This window comes from Nyctibius grandis, chromosome 8 (genome assembly GCF_013368605.1).
Source record: "Nyctibius grandis isolate bNycGra1 chromosome 8, bNycGra1.pri, whole genome shotgun sequence".
In the NCBI taxonomy this organism is placed as follows: domain Eukaryota; kingdom Metazoa; phylum Chordata; class Aves; order Nyctibiiformes; family Nyctibiidae; genus Nyctibius; species Nyctibius grandis.
Window position 1 is genome coordinate 44,291,277 of NC_090665.1, and position 21,300 is coordinate 44,312,576.

A 21,300-nucleotide genomic window follows, 5' to 3' on the forward strand; every position below is an offset into this window, starting at 1 on the left:
TCCTTCCACCAGCGCGGCTCGAACCCACGTGGTACCTGCACAACCCCAAAGACAACCACGATGCAGAGCACAAAACATGCCGGTGGCTGCCCTCCATAAAGGTAACCACCAGAGCCTGCCTGGGTCTCATCTTGGATCCATCAGTAGGGCCAAGGGTTAACAGGAACTGTCAAATGGAGTGCAAACTCCATAAAGGCAAGCTGTTCTTCTGTGGGGGGAAGGCTGCCCTTTAGAGATCTGCAGCGATGGTTCACACGTAGGCTCAGGCCTGGGGTCAAGTGGGGCTCGCCTGTAGCTTCATCGGGCAGCCCAGCTCAGCGTGGAGGAACAGCACAGAAGGGACACGGCCGCCCGACGAGCCCTCCTCCCCGACACGCGGCTGGAGAAGAATAGTTAGCCCAAGCAGAGCCCTCCCATCTGCTTTTGTTTTCCAGTCTTCAGTCCTGGGCTCCGCTAAAGCCCCTGAAGTCACCGGGCATCTGTTCTCCTCCACCCATCGCAATCTGCCAGCCACCGCCGCTCTGACAGCCATCCATCACGCCGTAATACGCTGACCACGAGACCCAGTGGGACATCATTTTCAAGTCAAATGCAGCAGTTAGCATAAAATAAAGCATCGCCCTGCTTTGGGTTTGGGTTGTTTGGGTTTTTTTTTGTCGATTCCGCAGCTGCAGCGAGGGACTCGGTATGTAACAGAAGTGAGGGGGGTAAGAAAAGGCACAGGAAAATGGCAATTCTACTCTTCTGAGTCATAACAATTATGACGTTGTGATAAGAAACGTTTTCTATGAATTTTTAAGTACCAGTAATCCTGTTTTGCAATTGTCCCCCGGGAACGAGGCGACAGATTGAATGGGGCTGACAGTTATTTCCATCCTGACGAAGGCGGCTCCGACGCACCGTCTCCTCCCTCCAAACTTCCCGGCCCCGCGTTCACCCACCGCCCCGGCTCCCGTTCGCTTGGTGCAAGCGAAGCAGAGCTGGCTCAGCCACTGGTGTGACTGGGGACATCGCCAATAACCCCACGAAACCCACCCCACTGGCCCCAAACCCCAAGTGTGTATTTATTCATGTGCCCGTAAAGCAGAGCTGCTCTCCGACAGTGTACACAGGGAGAAAACGCACCCCATAAAGCCCTTTTTCATTGCACGTGCAGAAACCCCTTGAGAAACCTTCAGGCGTGAGCTATGAGGCAAGGCGAGCATCTTGGTCGCCCCTGGTCCAGCCCCAGCAAACACCCTCACGGGTCCTGGGAAGATGGGGATCAACAGGGAAGAGCATCGCTTGATGTCTCAGTGTCTGAGACTCCAAAATTTCCATCACCACCCTAAAACCCCGCGGATTTATCTCACTGACACCGAAACGGGCTGTGGGAGAAGGCGTCAGGGAAACGCACCTTTTTGTTAAAGTCTTTTAGACTGGGAACAAAACCTGCTCCTTTTACCTCTTTTGTCAAATGAGCACCGTCATCAGCATCAGCGCCGAGGAGCGAATTTGTTTTGCAGAGGATCAAATAAATAATGGATGACGAAGGAAAGCTGCCACGGCGAGACTGCTCAGGAGATGCTCTGCTCTACGCAGCCTTCCCCGAGATGCTCGTTTTTATGGCCCCTCGTGCAGGCGCCAGCCCCAGCCCCAGCGATGCTCCCCAGACCTGGGTACCAAGGGGTGCACCGGCCAAAGCGACACGCTCCAGGACACCTTGTCTTTAGCAGCACGTACGTATGATGGGGATGTGTTTTAATTGCTGGTGGGCAAGGAGAGAGATGTGGGACGTGCTCCTGCAACCCCAGGGCACTGCATGGCACCCAGGGTACGAGCAGCCCAGCACAGAGCAGCATCCCCGGAGGGAAGCCCAGCTTGCCATCCTCCAGCACCAGCCACCCTCAGCCACCAGCCTGTCAATAAGTCTCAATCCTTTCAATAGTACGTTAAAAAAAAAAGGAAAAACTAAGTTTCCGCTTCCCTGCGAGCAGTCACCCCGTGTCTCTCCCACCTCCACCCTGGGACCACTCCGTGCCACCATGTCAGCCCCCTGCACGAGTGGGGACGATGCCCCGTGCCCACCTACGAGGGAAGCCTGGGCCTTTAAATGCTACATAGTCAGAAGACATTAAAACCAGGCTGTCAATTTAGATGCAAATTTATTTTAGACGTGGCAGAGGGCTTACAAAAGAAGGTGCGCTGGATGCTTTTTGCTTCTGCTAAGGCTGTTGTGATTTGGCTCCCAAGCACTGGATGGGTGTTGGGATGGGTGACGGGGGAGCTTGCGGGATGGGCGCCGGGACGCAGAGCCTTTCACCTCCAGATCAGTCCCCTGCTGAAACCCAGCCTGGCTCCACAATGACCAAAAGCCCTTAGTCTGAAGGCTATGCAAGCTGCTGCCATCAGAGAGGTGCAAGCACAGGAGCGTGCCCACCACCACTGCCTCCTCCACCTCTTCCCAAGAAGTCCTCCCTTCGACGCTGCCGAGACCAGCATCCTTTGTTTTCTGCTTTGTTTTCCTTCCCAAGCCTGGGCAGCCCTCCTCCTCCTCCTCCTCATCCCCACCACCCCAGGGCCAGGCTGCAGCTCGGCAGGTCCCCGGGGCGGTTTCTGAGAAAGCGTAACCGTTTCTGCAGAAAAGTTGGGCAGCTCGGGCCAATGGCAGGAGTTTCTTTTATCAACTCAAATTGCATTTTCTGCAGATAAAGTCTCCCACTCTTGGCCGCTAAGAAAAAGCCAGCCGGATGGCAGCAAAAAAAAAAAGGAAAGAAAACCCAACACAACCCCCCCACGGAGGCTGCAAAGTCACCGCACAAGCTCACAGGGTGATTATTTATAGCGTTTCCCTCTGCAAAAGCCAAAAATAATTGTTCCAGCCCAATTACCGAATTTCTGAGCGCTGGGCTCAGGGGTGGCCACCGAAGCGCCGTGCCTCGAGCCGCTCGCAATTAGCACCCGGCGAGGTGGGATGGTCGACGGCGGTGGGCACCTCCGGAGAGCCGGCACGGCGGCGCTTCCCCGACGCCGGGTTTTGTTGAGGAGGACGTGTCTCATGACCGTAACCTCCATGGGGTTGAGCTGGGGCTCCAAAGAGGTTCCCCACCAGTACGTTCCCCATTAAAGTGCTGGGCTCTAACGAGGTTTTGCTGCAGCCCCTGTAAAGGTCTGACCACACATGTCGGCTGGGAACACGCGTGGAGAAACGCTGAGTTGGGTTCCTTCCACCCCGTCCTGAAGCCCAGCAAGACCGAAAGCCTTCTGCAGCCCCCTGCACCACCAGCAAGGCTCACCCCTGGCTTGGACACCTTCACCAGCTGTTTCAGTCCTCCCTCGGCTTCCCACCTCTCCTCACGAGCCCTCCGGTTGTGTCGGGAGAGTGTTTTCCTTCTCCCTCGGCTCAACCCGCCCACACCGCGGCTGCCTTTTCTACTGGCAGCGAAGAGGAGCGACCGTTTCACATGGGAAGAGGGGGAAAGCACCAGGTGCCTGCTCCAAGTCTCCTACCTCCGAGAACCTTCCCAAATATAAAAAAAAAAATTACATATATACACCAAAAACTCTGGTAGTGGAGCCAAGCCAAGGGGCAATTCAGGGCTGTACAGCTGCCGTGCTTGCAGTCAAAACTGATCTCCCAGCTTGGGTATCACACGTTTTGGGGATGTTCATCTCTTGACAACCCCATAAAGAATAACCCAACCCCCCACAGCCTCAGGGCAGGTGGAGAGCCCCTGGCACGGCTGCCAAGGAGAGGCAGCAACCACTGCTGCCTTCAGAGGGAGAAAGCCCAGGCTCCCTCTGCACCTCACTTCTGCGTCTGCTGGCTTGACTCATTGGGAGGTCTCAAAAAAATACCAGGTTTGTAAAGACCAGGTAAAGCAGAGGGAAACCCAGCTGCTCCAGTGGCCACAGCTGAAGAGTCAGCAGGAGCCCGGCTATGGAGGAACCTGCGTGAGAACCCAGAGACGCCCCCGTAGCAAACACACACATAAACACATGTCTGTCTTTTTAGAGATAGCCTAAGATTGTTCCTTATCAGGGAGGGAGTTTTCCTTTGGTATCTCCTTCAGGAGGACCAGATGTGTCGTGCCGAGCTGCTCTCATGACAGCGATCACCTGGAGTCCCCATGAGACGCACCCCACGCTACGCTGAAGAGCACCCAGTTGCCAGCACGTGCCTCCAACTCAGGCAGCCAGTAAAGCTGCAAATGCTTAAAAAACCCCATGTTTTGAGCACCCAAAACCTGCCCATTTCCTTCTGCATGGACTCATCCCACCCCACGACCATCTTCAACCCAGGGATGACCTGGGGAGCTCTTCCTCCCAGGCGCAGAGGAAGGGACTGCAAATCCTCTTGGGGATCCAACTCCATGGGCTACCTCCGACCAGAACCAGCTGGGGCTCCAGCGTGCCAGCCTGGGCTTCAAACCTACCTAGAGGCTCACCAAGCCCCTGGCTGGGGGGATACGGGGTGGGGGGACCCCATTTTTACCCCAGCAAGCGCTGCCCCCCCGTCCCCGCGAGGCTGCGCCAGCTCCAGCCGCTCCCGCGATCCAAGCAGAGCAGATGGCACACGCAACACTTACGGCTTCGCTTTCCAGCCGCCATCGCAGAGCCGCTTCTCGGCAGGGTGGAGGCGAGACAGCTTTTTTTTTTTTTAATTTTTCCCTGGGAATTTTGATTTTCTTTAAAAAAACCATGTCTAATCCTGCGCTTGATACCCAGGAGCCCCTTGCAGGCAGAGCACGGTGCTCTGGGGACGGATGGTGCGTGCCGGATGATGGGCAGTCCATCCATCTGTCCACCCCCGGGGATGCGGCTGACCGCCCAAAATCCCCGTCGAGAGGGACAAATCCTGGAAAGCCTCACAAAGCAGAAATGGGGGGAAAACAGGGGATGAAGTGATCAAAAAAAGGGCTTTCTAGGGATTCTGCTGCCTCGCCTGGATTTCCTCCCTTTTCACGGCTTATCCCCTGCTCACCAAGGGGAGCTTCTGCCTCTGCCACCCCAGTGGGGCGAGCAGGGGGTTTGGAGTAGCATGGCCTGAGCAGAGGAGACCCAGAGGGAAAGCTGAGCTGTGTTCCAGCTCCCTGGGACATCAGTCCTCCTGTCTCCACCAGCTGAGATCAAGCAAGGGAGATGCTGTCCCACCCAGGGCCATGATGGGCTCTGGGGGCATTTGCCATCTTGGAGACCAGACCTGTCCAGGTCCAATGCCACAGCACACCATGGTCCTCTCATCCTACACCGATGGCTCAAACCAGGTTTTTTTGCTTCCCGGTGGAAGCCAACACCTAGACTGAGGCTGGGAAACCATAAATCTGGGCATCGCAGACACCAGATTGCTTTCAGCAGCCACGCTCCGCGCAGAGCTCGGCGATAAGTAACAAAAAGTCTGCGCTTTGCGCCACTGATTTCTTGTCTGGGGATGCATAAAACCTGGGAGATGACAGCTCAGCACCTCGATCCAAGAGCATCCCCGCGCTGGCTCTGCCGGGGAGGCGGATAAACAAAGGCGGCTCGGCTCTCCCCGGCGTCCGCAGGCAGCTGCCACCGCCGCCGTGCGATGGCAGGAGGGGGAAAAACAAAAGGGATCCACGGGAACGGGATGCTCCCAGCACCACCCGGCCCCTTTATTCCTTTGGTACCCGCAGGGAGCTCGGCCCTGGCCCATCGGACACCTCTTATCCCTGGGGGGCTCCATGCCCAGCCGCTGCGCCTGGATGCCAAGGGCAGCGCCACACGCCGTAACCACTCGGCATCGCACGGCGAGGAGGAAAACGTCCTGGTTCTGGGCACAGAGAGCGGCTCAGCCACCCTGGCAGAGAGCTCAATGATGATTCGGACCCGGCTGCGGCGGTTTCGTGCCGTCGGGGGTGATGGACGCCCGTCCGAATCCCCCGTGGGACCGCGCAGGCAGAAGGGCTCGAGGGCCCGTCCGGCAGCACCCAGAGATCTGGTGAGGTCAGATACTTGGCACGGAGGTTTTCTGATGTGGTTTCTTAATTTAGACGGCCTCACCCCTGGGCAGGAGCGGCGGGTGCTCGCCGATGCTTCGCGTGGGGCGGTCACGACAGCAAGGGAGAAGGGAGCGCGCTGGGAAACGCCAACTCGAGGATGTTTCCAAGAAAAATAAAGAAGAAAACGGCCGTGGCTGCGGCACCAAAACGCCCAGGTCTTGGCCCATCCATATGAGGCCACGTGCCGGTCGTGCTCGCCTGGCCCTGTGAGCTCAGAGCAAACTAAAGCAGCTGGAATAACACTGCTGTGCTCTCTCCAACCCCACCCTCCCTCCCCAAAACGCTCGCTGGATCCCTGCTTCTCATCTCCATCCCCTCTTCCCACTGCTGCAGACCCTCTTCGTGCCACATCGGTTTGTTGCTCGAGCCCCAGCTCCTCACGGGAGCCCCGTTGCTGGGCTTCACCCCAACACAGCCACACGGACCCCAAAACTGGGGTTTTGGAAGTGCCAATGAGAGCATCTCCAGCTCCTGGGGGCCGCATGGGTTATTTCACCAGGCCACCGTGGCGGATCCTTCAGAAGGAGGGAAGGCAAAGCAGGAAACCATCCTTGCAACCCCAAAGTTGAATAATTAGCCCCTGGGCTGCGGGAAGCCCTCTCCCCCTCCCTGGGCACCAGCTCCCGGGACCCACCAGCACTTGGGGAGGGGACGGTGGTGTCGGCCCCCCCCAGGGCTTCGCCGAGGAATGCCGGGGGCGGCGGCGGGGGGAGCAGCCATGGCGGCGGCGCTGGGAAGGGAACCAGCTGGAGAGCTGCAGCCTCATGAAATAATGAAATGCCAAACCAACCCCTGCATCTTCCACAGTCTCTCAGGTCACCTACCAGATTAGGAGGCCTGTTGCTAAGGCAACCGTATCTTGCAAGTGCTAGCTGAACTTCCCCATCGTTTTTAACCCTTTAAGGAACAAAACAAAAGAAAAAAAAAAAGAAATATATAAAAAAAATAAAATAAAAGGGTAATGCGGATGATGTCAGCCGCAGGAGCCCGGCAGAGGCAAAGGCGGGGGGCGGCTGGGAAAGGGAAATAAAAGAAAAGGCGCCCCAGCAGCCACCTCCCGCGCGATGCACGCTGCGCTGGCTCCCTTCCAGGCGGCTAATAAAATTATTCGGCATCCGCGCACGCACGCGAGACCCGGCAAACTTTCGATGCGCCTGGCACGGCGGCGGCTGGGGGGGGGGGTTGTCAAAAAAAACCCGAACAAAAAGTCAGGTTACGCATACAAAAAGGGGGCAAACAAAGCAAAAATGGAACTTTTAAAATTTTTTTTTTAAATACAAGCCCTTGTGGCCTCGCAGACGCTGGGCAAGCAGCCGGCAGGCCGGCGCCGCGCGGGAGGGGACAGATGGCCGGCGCTGCGCTCGGCAGCGGCGTCGGGGTGGAGGCGATGGGTGCCTGCGGCCACCCCGCCGGTTCTGCTGCAACCGAGGGCCAGGAGCATCCACAGCGGGGATACACGGTGTGTGCTTTGCGGCGATAAAATAAAATTAAACAAAAAAACCAAACATCCCCCTCACCACCCAGGGATTATGTCCCAGTGGGGTGATGGGGACCACGGTCCCCTGCTCTGGGAGGATAAAACCCCATTTTGAATGCACACAAGCAGGGAGCCCCAAATATTGCAGCAAAAAAGAAAAAAGTAAAAAAAAGGAGGGAGGGGAGAAAGAGGCATGGAAACGAGGAGAAAATGTGGAGCGGCGTGAATGGGGTGCGCGGGGGGAGGCACGGCAGCACGTGTCGCCTCCCAAGCACGGTAGCGCGTGCGGCAGCTCCTGCCTGGCGTGGTTAGTGCCGGGGAGCGACCCGGCCCCGTGCCCCGGGGAAAGGGGCTCCCACCCCACCAGGGGGCTAATTCGGTGTGGGGTATTGGCCCTGCCACCCAGCACACCATCGTTCCCCTGTTAAAATCTCTTTGGGAAAGAAAAAGCCTCTGCTGGCACCAGTGCAAAAGATGCTCAATGGCAAGAACTGGGGGATCCTCCTTTTTCCATCCCGCTTCCCACCCTCGGGTCAGGGTGGGGACAGCAAGTGCGACGATTCCTGCTGAATTCCCTTCAAATGAGGGCAGCAAGATGGAAACTTGCTCCCAAAGCTGCCTTCTTCCCACCAGCCTGCTCCAAAATCAGAATAAAGAGAGGTGCAAAGCCCCGTGCAAACCCAGACTGGCTTTGCTCTGGGGCTGTGGTGAGATGGGCTCATGGCCGGGCCACCATGCCGAGGGGCTGCTGGCATTGCCACCCGGCTCCGGTCCTGCCCTCCGACCTCGCTCCCACGCCAGCACCCCTGCACCTTGCCAACTGGCTGGCGGGAGAAACTTAATTAACCTTGTCCGTCAACCCCAAACATCTGTAACCAGCAAAATTTACAACCAGAAATAAAGAGGAGTGACCTTCGCGGTGCTGAAAGACAGTTGGGTTCTTGTATTACAACGGCGGGGACAGGCAAAATTCATTATCTCTAATAGCCATCCTCATAACCAGATTAAACACCGAGGCAGCAATTCCATCTCCCCTGACCCACCACCGTCCCCATCCCGGGCGGAGGGGAGCTCCCCAATGCCACAGCGCCCCTCACACCAAACCCACCACTGCCAGTTCAGCTGATGTTTATGCACGTGGCAATCTCCATCCCACCTATCCGGGAATGACAATACCCCGGCTCATTCCACCCCACCGGGCTGGGGACACCCAGCTGGTGTCACGTCCCTCCTGGTCCTTCTCTGGGGAGATGCTCAGCTGCCCTGCAAGCATCCTGCTCCAGGGATGCTGTGGTGGTACCCGGAGCCGGTGCTGCAGATGTTTGCTCACAGGATGCAAGGGAGAAACACCTGGTTTCCAGCACACAACCAAACGGAGCCCGACCCTCCAGAAATCATCATTGTCACGTACGTTCCTGAGCACGAGGGCTTTTGTCCTGAAGACGCAGCCAAGGCTTTCACCTCTGGCTGTGAGATGCACGCGGTGCCAATCACCAGCCGGGGAGCGAGAGCCTGTTATTTTCATCAGAGGATGTTCTCTGTGGGGACCTTCAGCTGCCAGCCAGGAGAAACAAGTCACTGGAGAAAACCTGAGCTTCCTAATGGCTTTTTCTCCAGCCCTGGCAGCGGGGCGAGGACAGCTCCTCCAAAAGATGAGCACCAGCAGGGCCAGCTGGTTTCTCCCATGTTCAGCAGCAACAAGTCAAACTGCTTGGAAAACACTTAAGGCTGGGGGGGGGGGAAGCTTCAAATGGAGCAGGTGGAGGGTGCACCGTGCTGGAGCAACGGTAAAAGTTAAAATTAATTAGCTGGCAGGATGACAAAGAAGCCATTGTACATCATGGTGGAGCAATCCAAGTACAAAGGCTTTATATAAGTCATGTTGAAAACTCCTTGATGACTGCAGGTAAGGACAGACGAGCTGTCAGGACGTGCCACGACACCCTGAAGGGCTCTGGGACAAGCAAGTAAATGTGGTTTTAACAACGAAATGAGCCCTGGAAGCCCCAGCCTGGACCTCTTCTCCAGAGGAGACTGGCAAAGGCATGAAGCACCTGGGTGTTATCAGCGCTGCGATGCCCAGGATAAAAAAAAAAAACCAAACAAACAAACCAAAACAGCTAGTTTGAGGTTTTTTTTCATAGAAAACAGCCCTGGAGCTGGGCTGAGGATGCCCACGTGCAACACGGACCAGTGTTTGCTTCCTTGCGAGCTCCCACCTCTGTCCCCAGCCATACCCCACCAAGCACGCCCCTGCCGAAAGCCCCCCCGATGTGACCAAGCGCTCTGGAGCGGGGCCACCCCTGCCTCAACCTACGCCCCAAGAGGGTCTTACAAAACCAGACCTACCTCCTGGTTCGTGCCTCGCAGCCTGCTACAGCCCCAGTTGGGAGAAAGACCCCAACAGCCAACGGGTCCCCCAGCTCCCCGGGGAGAAGCGTGCCCCCTCCCAGAGCCGCTGGGGACGCAGGAGGGGGGCTGAAGAGGGTGGAGAGTCACCCCAACGCTGCTACCAGCTGCCACCCCCCTGCCTTCACCTCCCCGCCCCGCAGGCAGATGGTGGGGCAGGGGGAGGCCGGCTGTGATTTACACCCCACCAGCTGCACGGCTCTCCTGCAGAAAGGAGCCGAGGGGGAGGGAAGCACCTCTCCCTCCTCCTCCTCACCTCGAGCATCGCTCCTGGGTGGGGGGATGCGGGGCCTCGAGCAGCCCCTGCACCCCACAGGCTGCCCTTATCCCAATGGGCTCCCCCCAAAAACAAGGCTGAGCACCCAGCGAGGGCTGGGCAGAGCGGGGGGGGCAGGGACGATGCTCTGCCCAGCGCGGTGCTGCAGCCTTATCTGCCCACCCCAAACCAGGGCGCACTTGGAGGAAGCACCCTGCCCCCCTTCCTTAGCCTGCACCGCCTTTTTTTTTTTTCCATTTAAAAAAAAAAACCCAAAACAACAAACCAAGCTCCCAGCTCCTCCCCAGCCCAGCTGAGCTGCAAGGCGCAGCTCAGGGCAGGCAGCAGCTCCCTGTCTGCCCCCGGGGGACAATGGGGGGCTCTTCCCTCTTATGGTTACTAGAAATGAATAAATAAGCAAAGCCAAGGCTTGGGACACCCTCGCAGCAAGGCTGTTTTGGGAGAAAGGGGATGCCAGCCAGCCGTCGGTGCTGGACCAGGCACCCTGGGTGCGCTGGCAGCCGCAGGGGTGGGTGCTGGGGCAGGATGAGGGCTCAGGAGAAATCCCACATGGGGCAGGAGGGATGGGCTCTGGGGAACGCCACGGGATGCCGGCACCCCAGCCACGCCGGGCAAGTCAGGCTCACCGGCGAGTTGGAGCTGCTGCGGTGCATCCTCTGCTTCGGTCTGTAGCCAAAAAAATCCCAGTTATAGGTGCGAGCTCAGCCCTGTGAGGCTGTAAGAAACCAGCCCAAATCCAGGGAAAAGGGGAAGGAAAAGAAACGCCACCCCAGACGCTGTTTGAGGCAGGCAGGAGGGGCAGCGAGAGCTCATTTTCACTACAGAAAGCCGCTGCACCCCGGGAGGAGAGGCGCCAGATCCAGCGTTCAAGGGTTGATGCAGAAACATTAAGGAAAAAAAAAAGAGAGAATTAAAAAGAAAATGTTAGCTTAGGACACAGCCAGAGGCCTTCCTTTGGACTTTATCTCGAGGCGGCAGGCTGCGGTGGTGCTGCCTCGCACACGGACGGACAGACAGACCCCGCAGCCTCCTGCCTGGCCCGGGAATGAACGGGGAGGTGGAAATCACCTTGCTGAAAGGCCACGGGGGAGGAGGAGTGAGGCAAGGGGGAGAGCACTCCATGGCGGGTGGGAAGCGCTGCTCTGCTCTGCCAGCCCAGCCACACGCCGAATATACAGGCACATACACCTACACCTACGTATATCCAAATATACGTACCTTAACTCTGTGTATTGCATAGCTATAATTGCATATACACACACACGTATGTATTTTGCTCAATTCTGATGTTAACAGCCTCCACACACGGCAGCGCTAAACTCTGGCAGGAGAGCGGGCATCTCTCCTCTTCTCCAGCAAAAATATATGATTTAAATGCACAAATCTGAGACCAAAGCAAAGCTGGCCTTACCGCAGGAGGAGCTGCGCCCCACCATACCCAAACCCTACCCAAAGCCCCCCTCCCCGGGCACAGGGGACGGCGGTCACCGCCGCGGGGACGGGAGCAGGCAGCTGGGTCCCACCGCGCGTGGGAAGCGGCACCCGCAAGCAGCCGCCCCGTGTTTTGGAAATCCCCCCCAACTGCGCAGCTGTAGCTTTGAACTCGGCTCCTGGCACTTGTGGCCACGAGCAGGAGTTTTGAGAGAAAAAAAACAAACCCAAAACCCCAAAGCGAGACAGAGGCGAGGTATTTGTTTACTTGCAAAGAGCTGGTTTTGCTCCCTGCCGAGCCCCCCTGCCCTGGGCAGGGGGATCCTCCCCAGCAGTCTGCAGGGTCAGGACTGGGAAATAAGGGGGGACGTGCCGAGCACAAGCCTCTGCCGGAGTTTCCTAAGCTGACCCCCGCGCGGGATGCTGGGGAGGCGGATGCTCCCAGGGAGGCAGCCCGCGTCCTGGTCCCCACGGGCAAAGCGGGGCAGACCCCCAGGACTGGCCGCGCTGGGGGGGTGGGTACGAGCTGCTCCGGGCACCGCACCTCTCCCTCTGTTCACAAGGGAAACCATGAGCTGCTGCAGGAGCCCCCCCAGCTCCTCTCTAGAGCTCCCCCCCTGTCAGCGAGGGCTTTGCACAGCCGGGTGCCATTTCGCTGCTGCGGGGAGAGAGGAGAAAGAGCCAGAGCCCCTCGCCCGCTCCCCGGGACCGGCCCCGGCAGCTGTTTCCAATAGACCCAGGGACGGCTTTACAGGAGAAAAATAGGGAACAAAAGGTAGGAGAAAATCCAAGTTTCCAAGGTAAGGAAGGAAATGATCAGGAGAACAGGAAAGCCTCACTCGTACCCAACACACGGCATCCTGACCTAACGAACCTCCCGCTGCAGAGCCCCCCACGCCAGACCGCCGGCCGGCCTCCCCGGCACGGCACGGCTCAGCACGGCTCACGGCCCCTTGCCCTCTTTGTTCCTCCAAAGGGACCCCGGAAAGCAGGGGAGGGCAGGGCCGAGAGCTTTGTGCTCGCCCCGAGCCCAGCGTGTGCCGGGGGCGGCCGCTCCCCCCGTAGCCCCCCGCGCCGGGTCCCCTCGCCGGCCTCACCGCGCTGGCCCACGTGGCCGCCAGGGCAAACAATGGGATGGCACGGGCTGCTGCGCTCGCCACGCAAGGCCTTCCTCCTCCTCCTCCTCGCTGCAGGCTTCACCTGCCACCAGGAGCTGGCCCCTCTCGAGCAGTGGGGAGGGGGGGATTTAAAAAAATAATACAAAAACCCCACAGAAAATAAAAAAGATTCAAATCCGCCTCGTCGCGGCACATCGGTTCGTGCAAGGCAAGGGTGCGCTGACCCACGTGCACCGAGATGGGCGACGGGGACCTCCCTGGGCAGCATCCAGCCCAGCATCCAGGGGTGCAGAGGGTCTCCAACCTCCACCCGCCCTCCCATCGCCAGCCAGGATTGAAGAAATCCTCCCCCCCCATCCCATCCCATCCCCGGCTTTCCAGGAGAAATCCCTCCCGGGCTGGAGCTGGAGAAACTTTGCATCTTCACGTGTTTGTTGACATCAGATCCATCCCCTGCCTTACTTTTGCAGAGGCGCTCAGGGTGGGGTGGAGGGGGGGTGGGGGGGAACGTCTGTTTCCATTTGAAACTGTCAAAATTAGCATTCAGTAATTAAAAATCACACCCTTTCTCTTAATAACCTAACCAGCATGATACAATCAGGTTGTGCCAACTCTTTAATCTAATTGACTAATTACAGATTTTAATTTAGTCAGTTACTGAACAACTGTTGACAATTTGTTTTCATTAGGGACAGAACAGGATAAATATTTAGGCTCCCCAGTCAAAGACTAAGACATAAGCTCTGGGCTCTGACCTCCGGGTTCGCGCCAGTGGCTCCTCCATCGGCGTCACCCATCGGTACAAGGTGCCACTCCGAAACGCCCCGGCCAGGCAGTGGGAAGTGTGGAGGTGGAGGTCGCGTGATATTGTTTAAAATATAAAATTAAACTAATCCAGCTTTGCACAGCACTCCAGTAAAAGTGGGGTTTAAGGGGCTCACAGGCGGGATGGGCACACCAGTACCCTGAACTGGGAGGGATGGCTGAGCCCAGCGCGCTGCCGGGACGGAGAATTTCTGTATTTTTTTCCTTTTTTTTTTAGAAGTGATGTGGAGTTTTGCAGCTGCTCCTGGCAGCCTGCCACTCCCGAAGGAAACTCCTCTCTCCGGTTACCTCCTGGGGAACCCTGTCCCTGCAGAGTGGAGCTGGATGGAGCCCAGAGGGAGCACGGTCCCACATGGAGACGGGACGGGGCTGCGCGTGCTGCCAGCCGAGCCCCATGCCCGTGGGGGTCCCAGGGACCACGCAAAGCTGTTCCCAACCCTTGTCCCTGCACTGCCCTAAAAACTCCTGCTCCCCTATGCAATACGTTTCTAATACACTGGCTGCAAAGGGCACACTGCAGAGGCACTCGTGGACCTCCACCACCACGCTCATTGCAGAGGCACTCGTGGACCTCCACCACCACGCTCATTGCAGAGGCACTCATGGACCTCCACCACCATCACACATGCTGGTCCCACACCCACCCCATGCAGCCGTTAGCACCTGGAGCAAGAGTCTCGCAGCCTTTCCTGGTGCTGGAGCAAGAAGACGGCTCGGCACAGGAGATGTGACAGTCACATTAAACCCGTCATACACACAGAGCATCTCCTCCTGGGGAGGGATCCCATGTGGCTATCTCGCCTGCCGAGGTGCCATGCCATGCAGTGGCCACACAGACCTCGGGGAGCAGAAGATGCTGTGACAACATGGAGATACCCCCCTGCAGCCCAGGAACGCCCAGGCAGAGACGCCAGGATGGTGCCCATCCCATAGCCAGCTGGGGTGTGATGGGCAGATCCAGCAGAAAAGGACCATTTCCCACACCTCACCTCCAAAGCGTGGCTGGGAGGGCACTTACAGGGGGAAACAGCTGGGTTTGGGGTTCACACTCCAGCATCTGGGTGAGACCCCCAGCTCGTACTGCCAACCAGCCAAAGCCTTCCAGCCCCTTGGGTTTCACCGCGTTCCCCACTGAGCAAAGTCTTGCACGCTAATGCCAGCAAACCTGGATGCTACGTCCATCCATCTCCAGGGGCTTCAGAAACCCCCTCACCAAGGGGGAACCATTTCAGATGGTGGGGAAAAAGGAGGAGACCTGGTTGTCCCCAACCAGGATGGGAGGACACGAGTCCCAAGCTCACCATCTTTTCCCAGACCAACCGCCACCTTCCCAGCAGCAACGACCCCCGCCGCAGCACAGCATCCTTCCAGACCAAGGTAGAAAGAACTGCAGCAGCTTTCCAAAGTTAAAAACAAACCAATAAATCAATGCTTTGCGTTAATGGCAAGTTGAAGCCACCGCTCTGTAGATCTTGCACTGCAAAGAAACCAGCATTTCAAATGGAAATGACCAAATGACCCAAGTGTGGGTCCTTCTCAAGGGGGGAGAACAGGAGGGGAAGGATGAAGTCAAAGTCTCCGGCAGCCAAAGGTTACCCTGATTTCTCTCCCCTGCACGTTGACACTCGGAGCTGGCCGTGCAGGCAGAGCAACACCACAAAAAAAGTATGTAGCAACAGTCAACTAGATTTAAGTTCATTTTCTGTAGCTCGAGGCCAAAATCGACTCAAGTCGTTCTGGTGATCAAGTTTTCTGCAATTCCCCTTTCTATGTATTAGCCCTTTGACAGAAATTCACTGCGGTATTTAAACTGGCAGTCATCACCGCTAACTCAAATTGTATTGGCTTTCACGGCGTTGAAATGCTCAACTGCGACCAGCCACCGGCCAATTCCCAGATAACGCGGCGGCTGAAATCCCCTGTCATGCCCAGCGATCCCCTTGCAAGCTCGCCGGCTCCGGCACGCTCGCCACGGGGCTTTGCCTGGTGGAGGATCCCAAATCAACGGCTACGGGTTGAGTTTTAGGAGGCGGTGGATGCTCGTGGCGCTTCTAACTTGGAAAAGCTCCTTCCACCCGGGTGGAAGAGGCTGACTAACGACCCTCTGACCAGTGTTAATGGTCAGACTGGCAGCCACGCCACTCCTTCCACCTGGAGAATCCCCACTCCCACCACCCTGATCCCAACAAGCACCTTTCTATCGAGTCCCAGCAGCCTTTTGTCCTGGCTAAGGAGGAAAAACCTCGGGGGAAAGGTACAAAGCGATATTCCTCAGCTGTGGCAAGAGCCCACGGCTTTCAAGGGTCACCACCAAAACAGAACAGTGGGATTTCTCCTTTTTTTTCCTCACTAAAGAGTTCAATATTAAAAACCGGAGGGGGAAACGGGCGATTTGTCCTGCTGCTCCTAACAGTTTTCATACGGTTACACTGGGAAATGAAGTGGAAGTGATGCAGCATGCAAATCCCATCGTTAGCACCCCGCTAATGAGGCACACCGCTCCCCCTCTTGAAGATGTGTCTCCTGGGCAAGTACCCCTCCAGCGTGGGCTACTGTAGAGTGGCGTGCCAAACCCTGGCTGGCCCCGCACCGCCGTGCTGCTCCCGGAGCATCCCCGTTTTGTCCTCAGAGCTGCACAGTAAATACATCACCTTTGGCTAAATAAACACTGTATTTGGGGCAAACACTGAGCTGGCCACACAGAGGTTGCCCATTGTTGGCCAAGTGCAAACACGATGCTCTACCAACCTGGGCCAAGGCTTGTATCAGACTATTTTTAACCACAACCACCATATGAAGCCATTCATGAAGCACCACTCCGGCCCCACTCGGGGCTCGCACCCCGTTTTAGCTGCCATGCACAGACTGATGGGTTGTGGGGTTTGGTGCTTGATAAGAACGTGCATTTCAGCTCTGGTGCCCATCGGCTCGGCTGGCTGCCGCGCTCGCCAGCACGGAGGCTGGCGAGAAACAAGGTGCTATTCACACTCCCCCAGTTATCGTTCAGTTCTTCGGTCAATATTTAAGTTCTGGCCGCGCAGGTCCCTCGCCCTGCAAAGTACACGCCGTGCCGGGAAAACACCGCTCCTCGCAGAGGGACCATGCCGCGAGCATTCGCCACCGGCCACGCCGGGCAGGAGAAGCACAACCCCCGTTCTGAGGCCAAAACTTGCCTGGGGAAACCAAACAGTGCCACGAAAACAAGGCACAGGGGAGCGAACATCTTCTTACGAGTCTTTGTGGTAAAACCCAAAAGGTAAAGCACTTGGGGCTGTTACAAAACCGCATGTCACCGAGAACTGAAAACAATCAGGATTGTGTCTATTTACTGTAAGCTTAAAGCAACATGTATTAAAGAAGTTTATGCGAATCATCTAATGCACTCAGGCCTATTGTTAGAATTATTACCAAGCTAAAAACAGATTAATTTCTCTAAATACAGTAAATCCTCAGACATGATGAGGAAACCGCTGTGTACCAAGCATTACCATGTCTTGGTTGCTAATGTCATCTTCACCTGTGGCTTTGCTGCGCAAAGATCTACCTTGGCCTTGCTCCTGATGACCCGACTGTCCCACCCAGGTTCCAAAAAAACCACAATCTGGCACAAAACGCCCAGGAAGCAAGCAGCTGCCCAGGCTGAGCTGCCCAGGCTGAGCACTGGGGGATGTGCCACCGGTTGTCAGCTCTGACCCTAGGTTCAGAGGTTCACCATCTTAAACCAACCCAGTAAAAGCAAGAGATGCAGAGAGCAGCTGTGGGGAGGGACGGACAAACGGACAAACCCCCACCTAGCAAATACCCAGACCCGCTTCCCCCACGCCCCGTCGGGACAGGCATCTTTCCACCCCAGGCAGAGAGGCAGCCCTGCAGCCAGCCGGGGCTCTCCGGCACTGCCTGTGCCCCAGGGTGATTGCCATGTCCAGCACTGGCACGCAGGAGCACCACGGAGGTCCCCGAGACACTTGCCTGGCACTGCTCGCCAACAAACCCTTGCGTGTCCCAACCCAGGCGTGTCAAGGCAACGAGGGGTTGGGAGGAAGAATGGTTTCCATACCATAGGCTCCTCGGAGCAGACAAAACCAGCTCCTGCTACAGGGTTTAAACTCACTTGACTGGGGTCCAAGCCCGCAGCCAGGTGACTAATCCTTCGATGCAAATTCCTCCCAACGCCGCGGACACACGCGGGACAGAAGCGGGCAGCCCACCCATCGCCCACCGGAGCCACCGCGCCGCACACCCTCGCCAAGAAGAGTCTTTTCGGGAGGCACCTCAGCCCCAGCATCATGCCCCAGAAGCATCATCCTGGGTCACACCAACACCCCTGCAGAGAACAACCCAAAATACCGACAGACGAGACGCACGCCGTCAACCGAGGGGAGTCTGCAACACCACCTTCAACGAGCAAACACCTTCGCCTTGCTGCTTTCCAGGGAGGACTCGGACAACCAAGGAAGCCCCCAGCCTTGCCAAAGGCAGGGAGATAATTCATTGGGGCATCCAATGTCATTTTGGGGAATCCCCCCACCGCAACCCAACCCCTGCCCACCCTGCGAGGTGTCCTCAGCACGACACCTCTCACCATCGACCCTCTAGGAAAAGCTTTGCTGTCCATTGCTACGCAAAACTGCTTAATTCTACCAGCAGCCTGAATGCCTTGAAGTGCTTAAGATAAGTATCTGAGCTAATTTACATAATTGCAACATTATGAAATACTGTTCAGTCAAATCAGAACATTGTTGGTTAAAAAAAAAACAACACGCTTTTGCCAGTGGGTTACGTTGGCTCTCGGCACGCCGGCGGAGCCGGAGCTCCCCAACGCTGTAATTACCGCGAGGATCAGAAACTTGTTACTCACGTAGTCATGAAAGGCTTTCGCTTCACTCGAATGTTCACAAGTGTCTCGCCTTTCGGGAGCTGCGCAGTAAAGGTCCCAAAACACGCTGCGTGGCGGAGAAAGCCGAGAGAGGAGGCGGTTACTCATCGGGGCTGGTGCACCGAGGCGGGGGGTCAGCGGAGGTGAGCGGCTTCTCGCCCCGTTGGGCCCATGGGAGGGGATCTCGGCCAGATCTGGCCGTGCCCCGGAGCTTGACACCCCTCGGAGCGCCTGACCTGGCGCTGCCCCCCCAAGGGTGGCTGACGTTGGGTGTTTTAAGAGTCAAAACCAGCCTTTAAGGGCTCACAACGGTGGCACTTCAGGGGCGTCTCCAGCCCCCCCCGCAGCGCTGCCACCTCCCCCGCGTTCCCCCGGGCGCCCCCCGCCACAACCCGGCTCTCCCCAGCCATCCCCGGCGCCTTCCCGGCCCCGCCGCCGCCGGGGGCTGCCCGGCAGGAGCCCTGCCCGCCGCCGCCGCTGCCCGCCCGCTCCCGCGGGGCCGGGGCCGGCTCCGCCGCGCCTCGACGCCCTGCGGGAGCGGGGAGCCGGGGCGGTCCGGGGCTCGGCGCGCCGCTGCTGACTCACGCCCTCACCGGGGCTTCACCCCGCGGGGCCGCGCTCCGCCGGTGCAACCCGCCCCGGGGCTGCCGGGCCGCTCCCCACCCGCGCCGGGGCCCCGCGGGGAGCTCCCACCCGCCCGGCCGGTTCCCCCCGGGACTTACCACCACCAGGAGTGCAGGAAGCCGGGGGGCTCGCCCAGCGTGATGTTCTTCTCCCACCGGATCTGCGGGCGAGAGGAAGGCGGGGGTGGAGGGGAGAGGGGGGGGGGTCACGAGTGGGCGTGGGCCCCCACGCGCGGCGACCCCCCGGCGCCGCCACCGCCGCCGCCCCGCGCAAGATGGAGGGCGAGCGGGCGGGCGGGCGTGCGGCGGCGCACAAAGGGCGCGGGGGGCGGCGGGGCTCACCTCGGACAGGAAGGTCTGCGCCGACTTCTGGGCGCCGACGTGCAGCAGGTACTCGTAGACGTACAGCGCCAGCCTGCAACAGCCGAGCGGCGGGTCGGCGGCGGGGAGAGCGGGGAGACCCCCCCGCAGACCTCCCTCCACCATCCCGCCCCGCACAAAGCCGCCCCCGCCGCCGCCCCGCTTCCGCACCCCCCCCCCCCCGCGCTTACTTCTCCCGCGCCTGCCCGTCCGAGGGCACCGCCGAGCCCTTCCCTTTGGCGAACATGGTCCGCGCTGAGGAGGAGGCGGGGGCGGCCGTCAGCACCGCCGCCACCGGGAGCCGCTCTGCCCGCCGCCGAGGGTAGCGCCGGGGGCTGTCACAGCGCCGGCCGCCGCCGCGCCCCCATCGCCCCGCGCCCGCCGCTCGCTGCGCCCGCCGCGCCGCTGGCCGCGCACCCGAACGTGGCCGCGCTGGGGCGCCGCCCCCTCCCCCGCCGACGGGCGCTCGCTCCCGCCAATCACCGGCGAGTCAGGGCGGGGCCGACCCGCGCCACGCCCCCCTCCGGCGGCCTCCCGCGGTGGGGAAGGAGGGAGGGCGAACGGTGACGCGCGGTCCTAGCGTCCTCCCGTCCCAGCCCGCCGGCGGCGCGGCTCCCCCACAGCACGGCGCCGCGCCATGGCCCTTTAAGGCGCCGGGCCGCGGCGCGCAGCGCCCGCTGATTGGTCGGTGCCGCGGAGACCTCGGAAAGGCGGGGGGGGGGGAGGGGGGCCTTGAAACCGCCCGCCGGGCGGTGAAGGGGAAGGGGGGGAGCGCGTCGGTGCGCCCGGGCGGGCGCTGCCTCTGGCCGCGGCGCCGGGCGGGACCTGCCGGGGCTGGGCCCGTTCGGCCCCCGCCTCCCACCGCCTCCGGGCCCGGCCCCGGCGGGTCCCGCCCGGCGCCGCTCACCCGAACCCCGCGCTGCAGGCGGTTACCTCAGGGCCGGGCTGTGAGGAGCCCTGAGGGGAGCCTGGGGCCGGCCTCCCCCGCCTGCCAACTTCAGCGCTTGTAGTCACAGGGCGAGGCTTGCGGTGGGGCCTCGCGGCCTGTTTTGCTTCTCTGGCCTTAAAAAACAAGGAGGGAAAAGCCTCCTTGGAGGGCTGGGTGCAGCCCTGGGCTGGCGGAGGGGATCCCGATCCCGGCCCCGCCACCGCGCTGGGGTCCCTCGGGGTGGGCTGCGGGGAGCCCTTTTGCCTCCCACAGGGAGCGTTTTTGGAGGCTCGGGCAGGGCCCTGCTGCGCCCTGGTGCCCCTCGCCTCACCGACAGCTGTCATTTGACTTGGGAGTCAAAACGAACCAGCGCTCCCGTCTTCTGGTGGCAGTTTCCACAAGAGCAGCACAAAAATAAAGGCTTCAAAGAGCTTTTTCCCCCCTGTCCCGGCGTCACCTCTCCCTCCAAAACAAGTCGCTGAACAAAAACCAGCAGAGATGGAGGCTGTGGGCTGAGAAGGGGTGACGTGATTAGTTACCGATCGTTAGGATGGGGAGGTTGCACGCATGGAGCCTCATTCTACAAGCGCTTGAGGAGTTTGAGCAGGGCCACATGCACCCGGCGACCCTTCTGCGAGGGCAGGGAGGATTGGGGCGGCGATGTGGGGAGCTGTGGGGCGTAGGAGTAACTCCTCCGGCGACGGGTAGTGCCGCTGCACTGCGTGGGAATGTTCACGGCCGTGGGGACCTGCCTGAGCAGGGCCAAACTCGCTTTAAAGCAAGGTTTAAAACAAACAGGGTGGGGGGAAAGAATATCTCCTCGCAATGCGGTAGGTAGAAAAGGATCAAAACTTGACGTCGTCTGAGATCCTCTCTCTGGAAAGAGAAAACCTGGCGCTTTGCACAAGTTTTGCTTTGCAGGGTGAGGCCCGGGGTGACAGCAGAGACGAGGAGACAGGCGTTAGGGGCTTGGG

The 21,300-nt window shown here is 59.1% G+C and overlaps 1 protein-coding gene across 4 annotated transcripts in view; it reads right to left on the reverse strand.

Moving 5' to 3' along the window:
• SSBP3 (single stranded DNA binding protein 3) overlaps nt 1-19,767 on the reverse strand; it is a 54,733-nt gene extending 34,966 nt beyond the window's left edge. For all 4 annotated transcript variants that reach the window (XM_068405885.1, XM_068405884.1, XM_068405887.1 and 1 more), the window contains exons 1-4: nt 19,590-19,767; nt 19,381-19,453; nt 19,138-19,199; nt 18,398-18,482 (exon numbers count right to left, since the gene is read on the reverse strand). In XM_068405885.1, the coding sequence (XP_068261986.1) occupies nt 18,398-18,482; nt 19,138-19,199; nt 19,381-19,453; nt 19,590-19,645 (276 nt within the window). In that variant the 5' untranslated portion in view covers nt 19,646-19,767. The remainder of the gene's footprint in view (nt 1-18,397; nt 18,483-19,137; nt 19,200-19,380; nt 19,454-19,589) is intronic.
• Nucleotides 19,768-21,300: the final 1,533 nt, after the last annotated feature.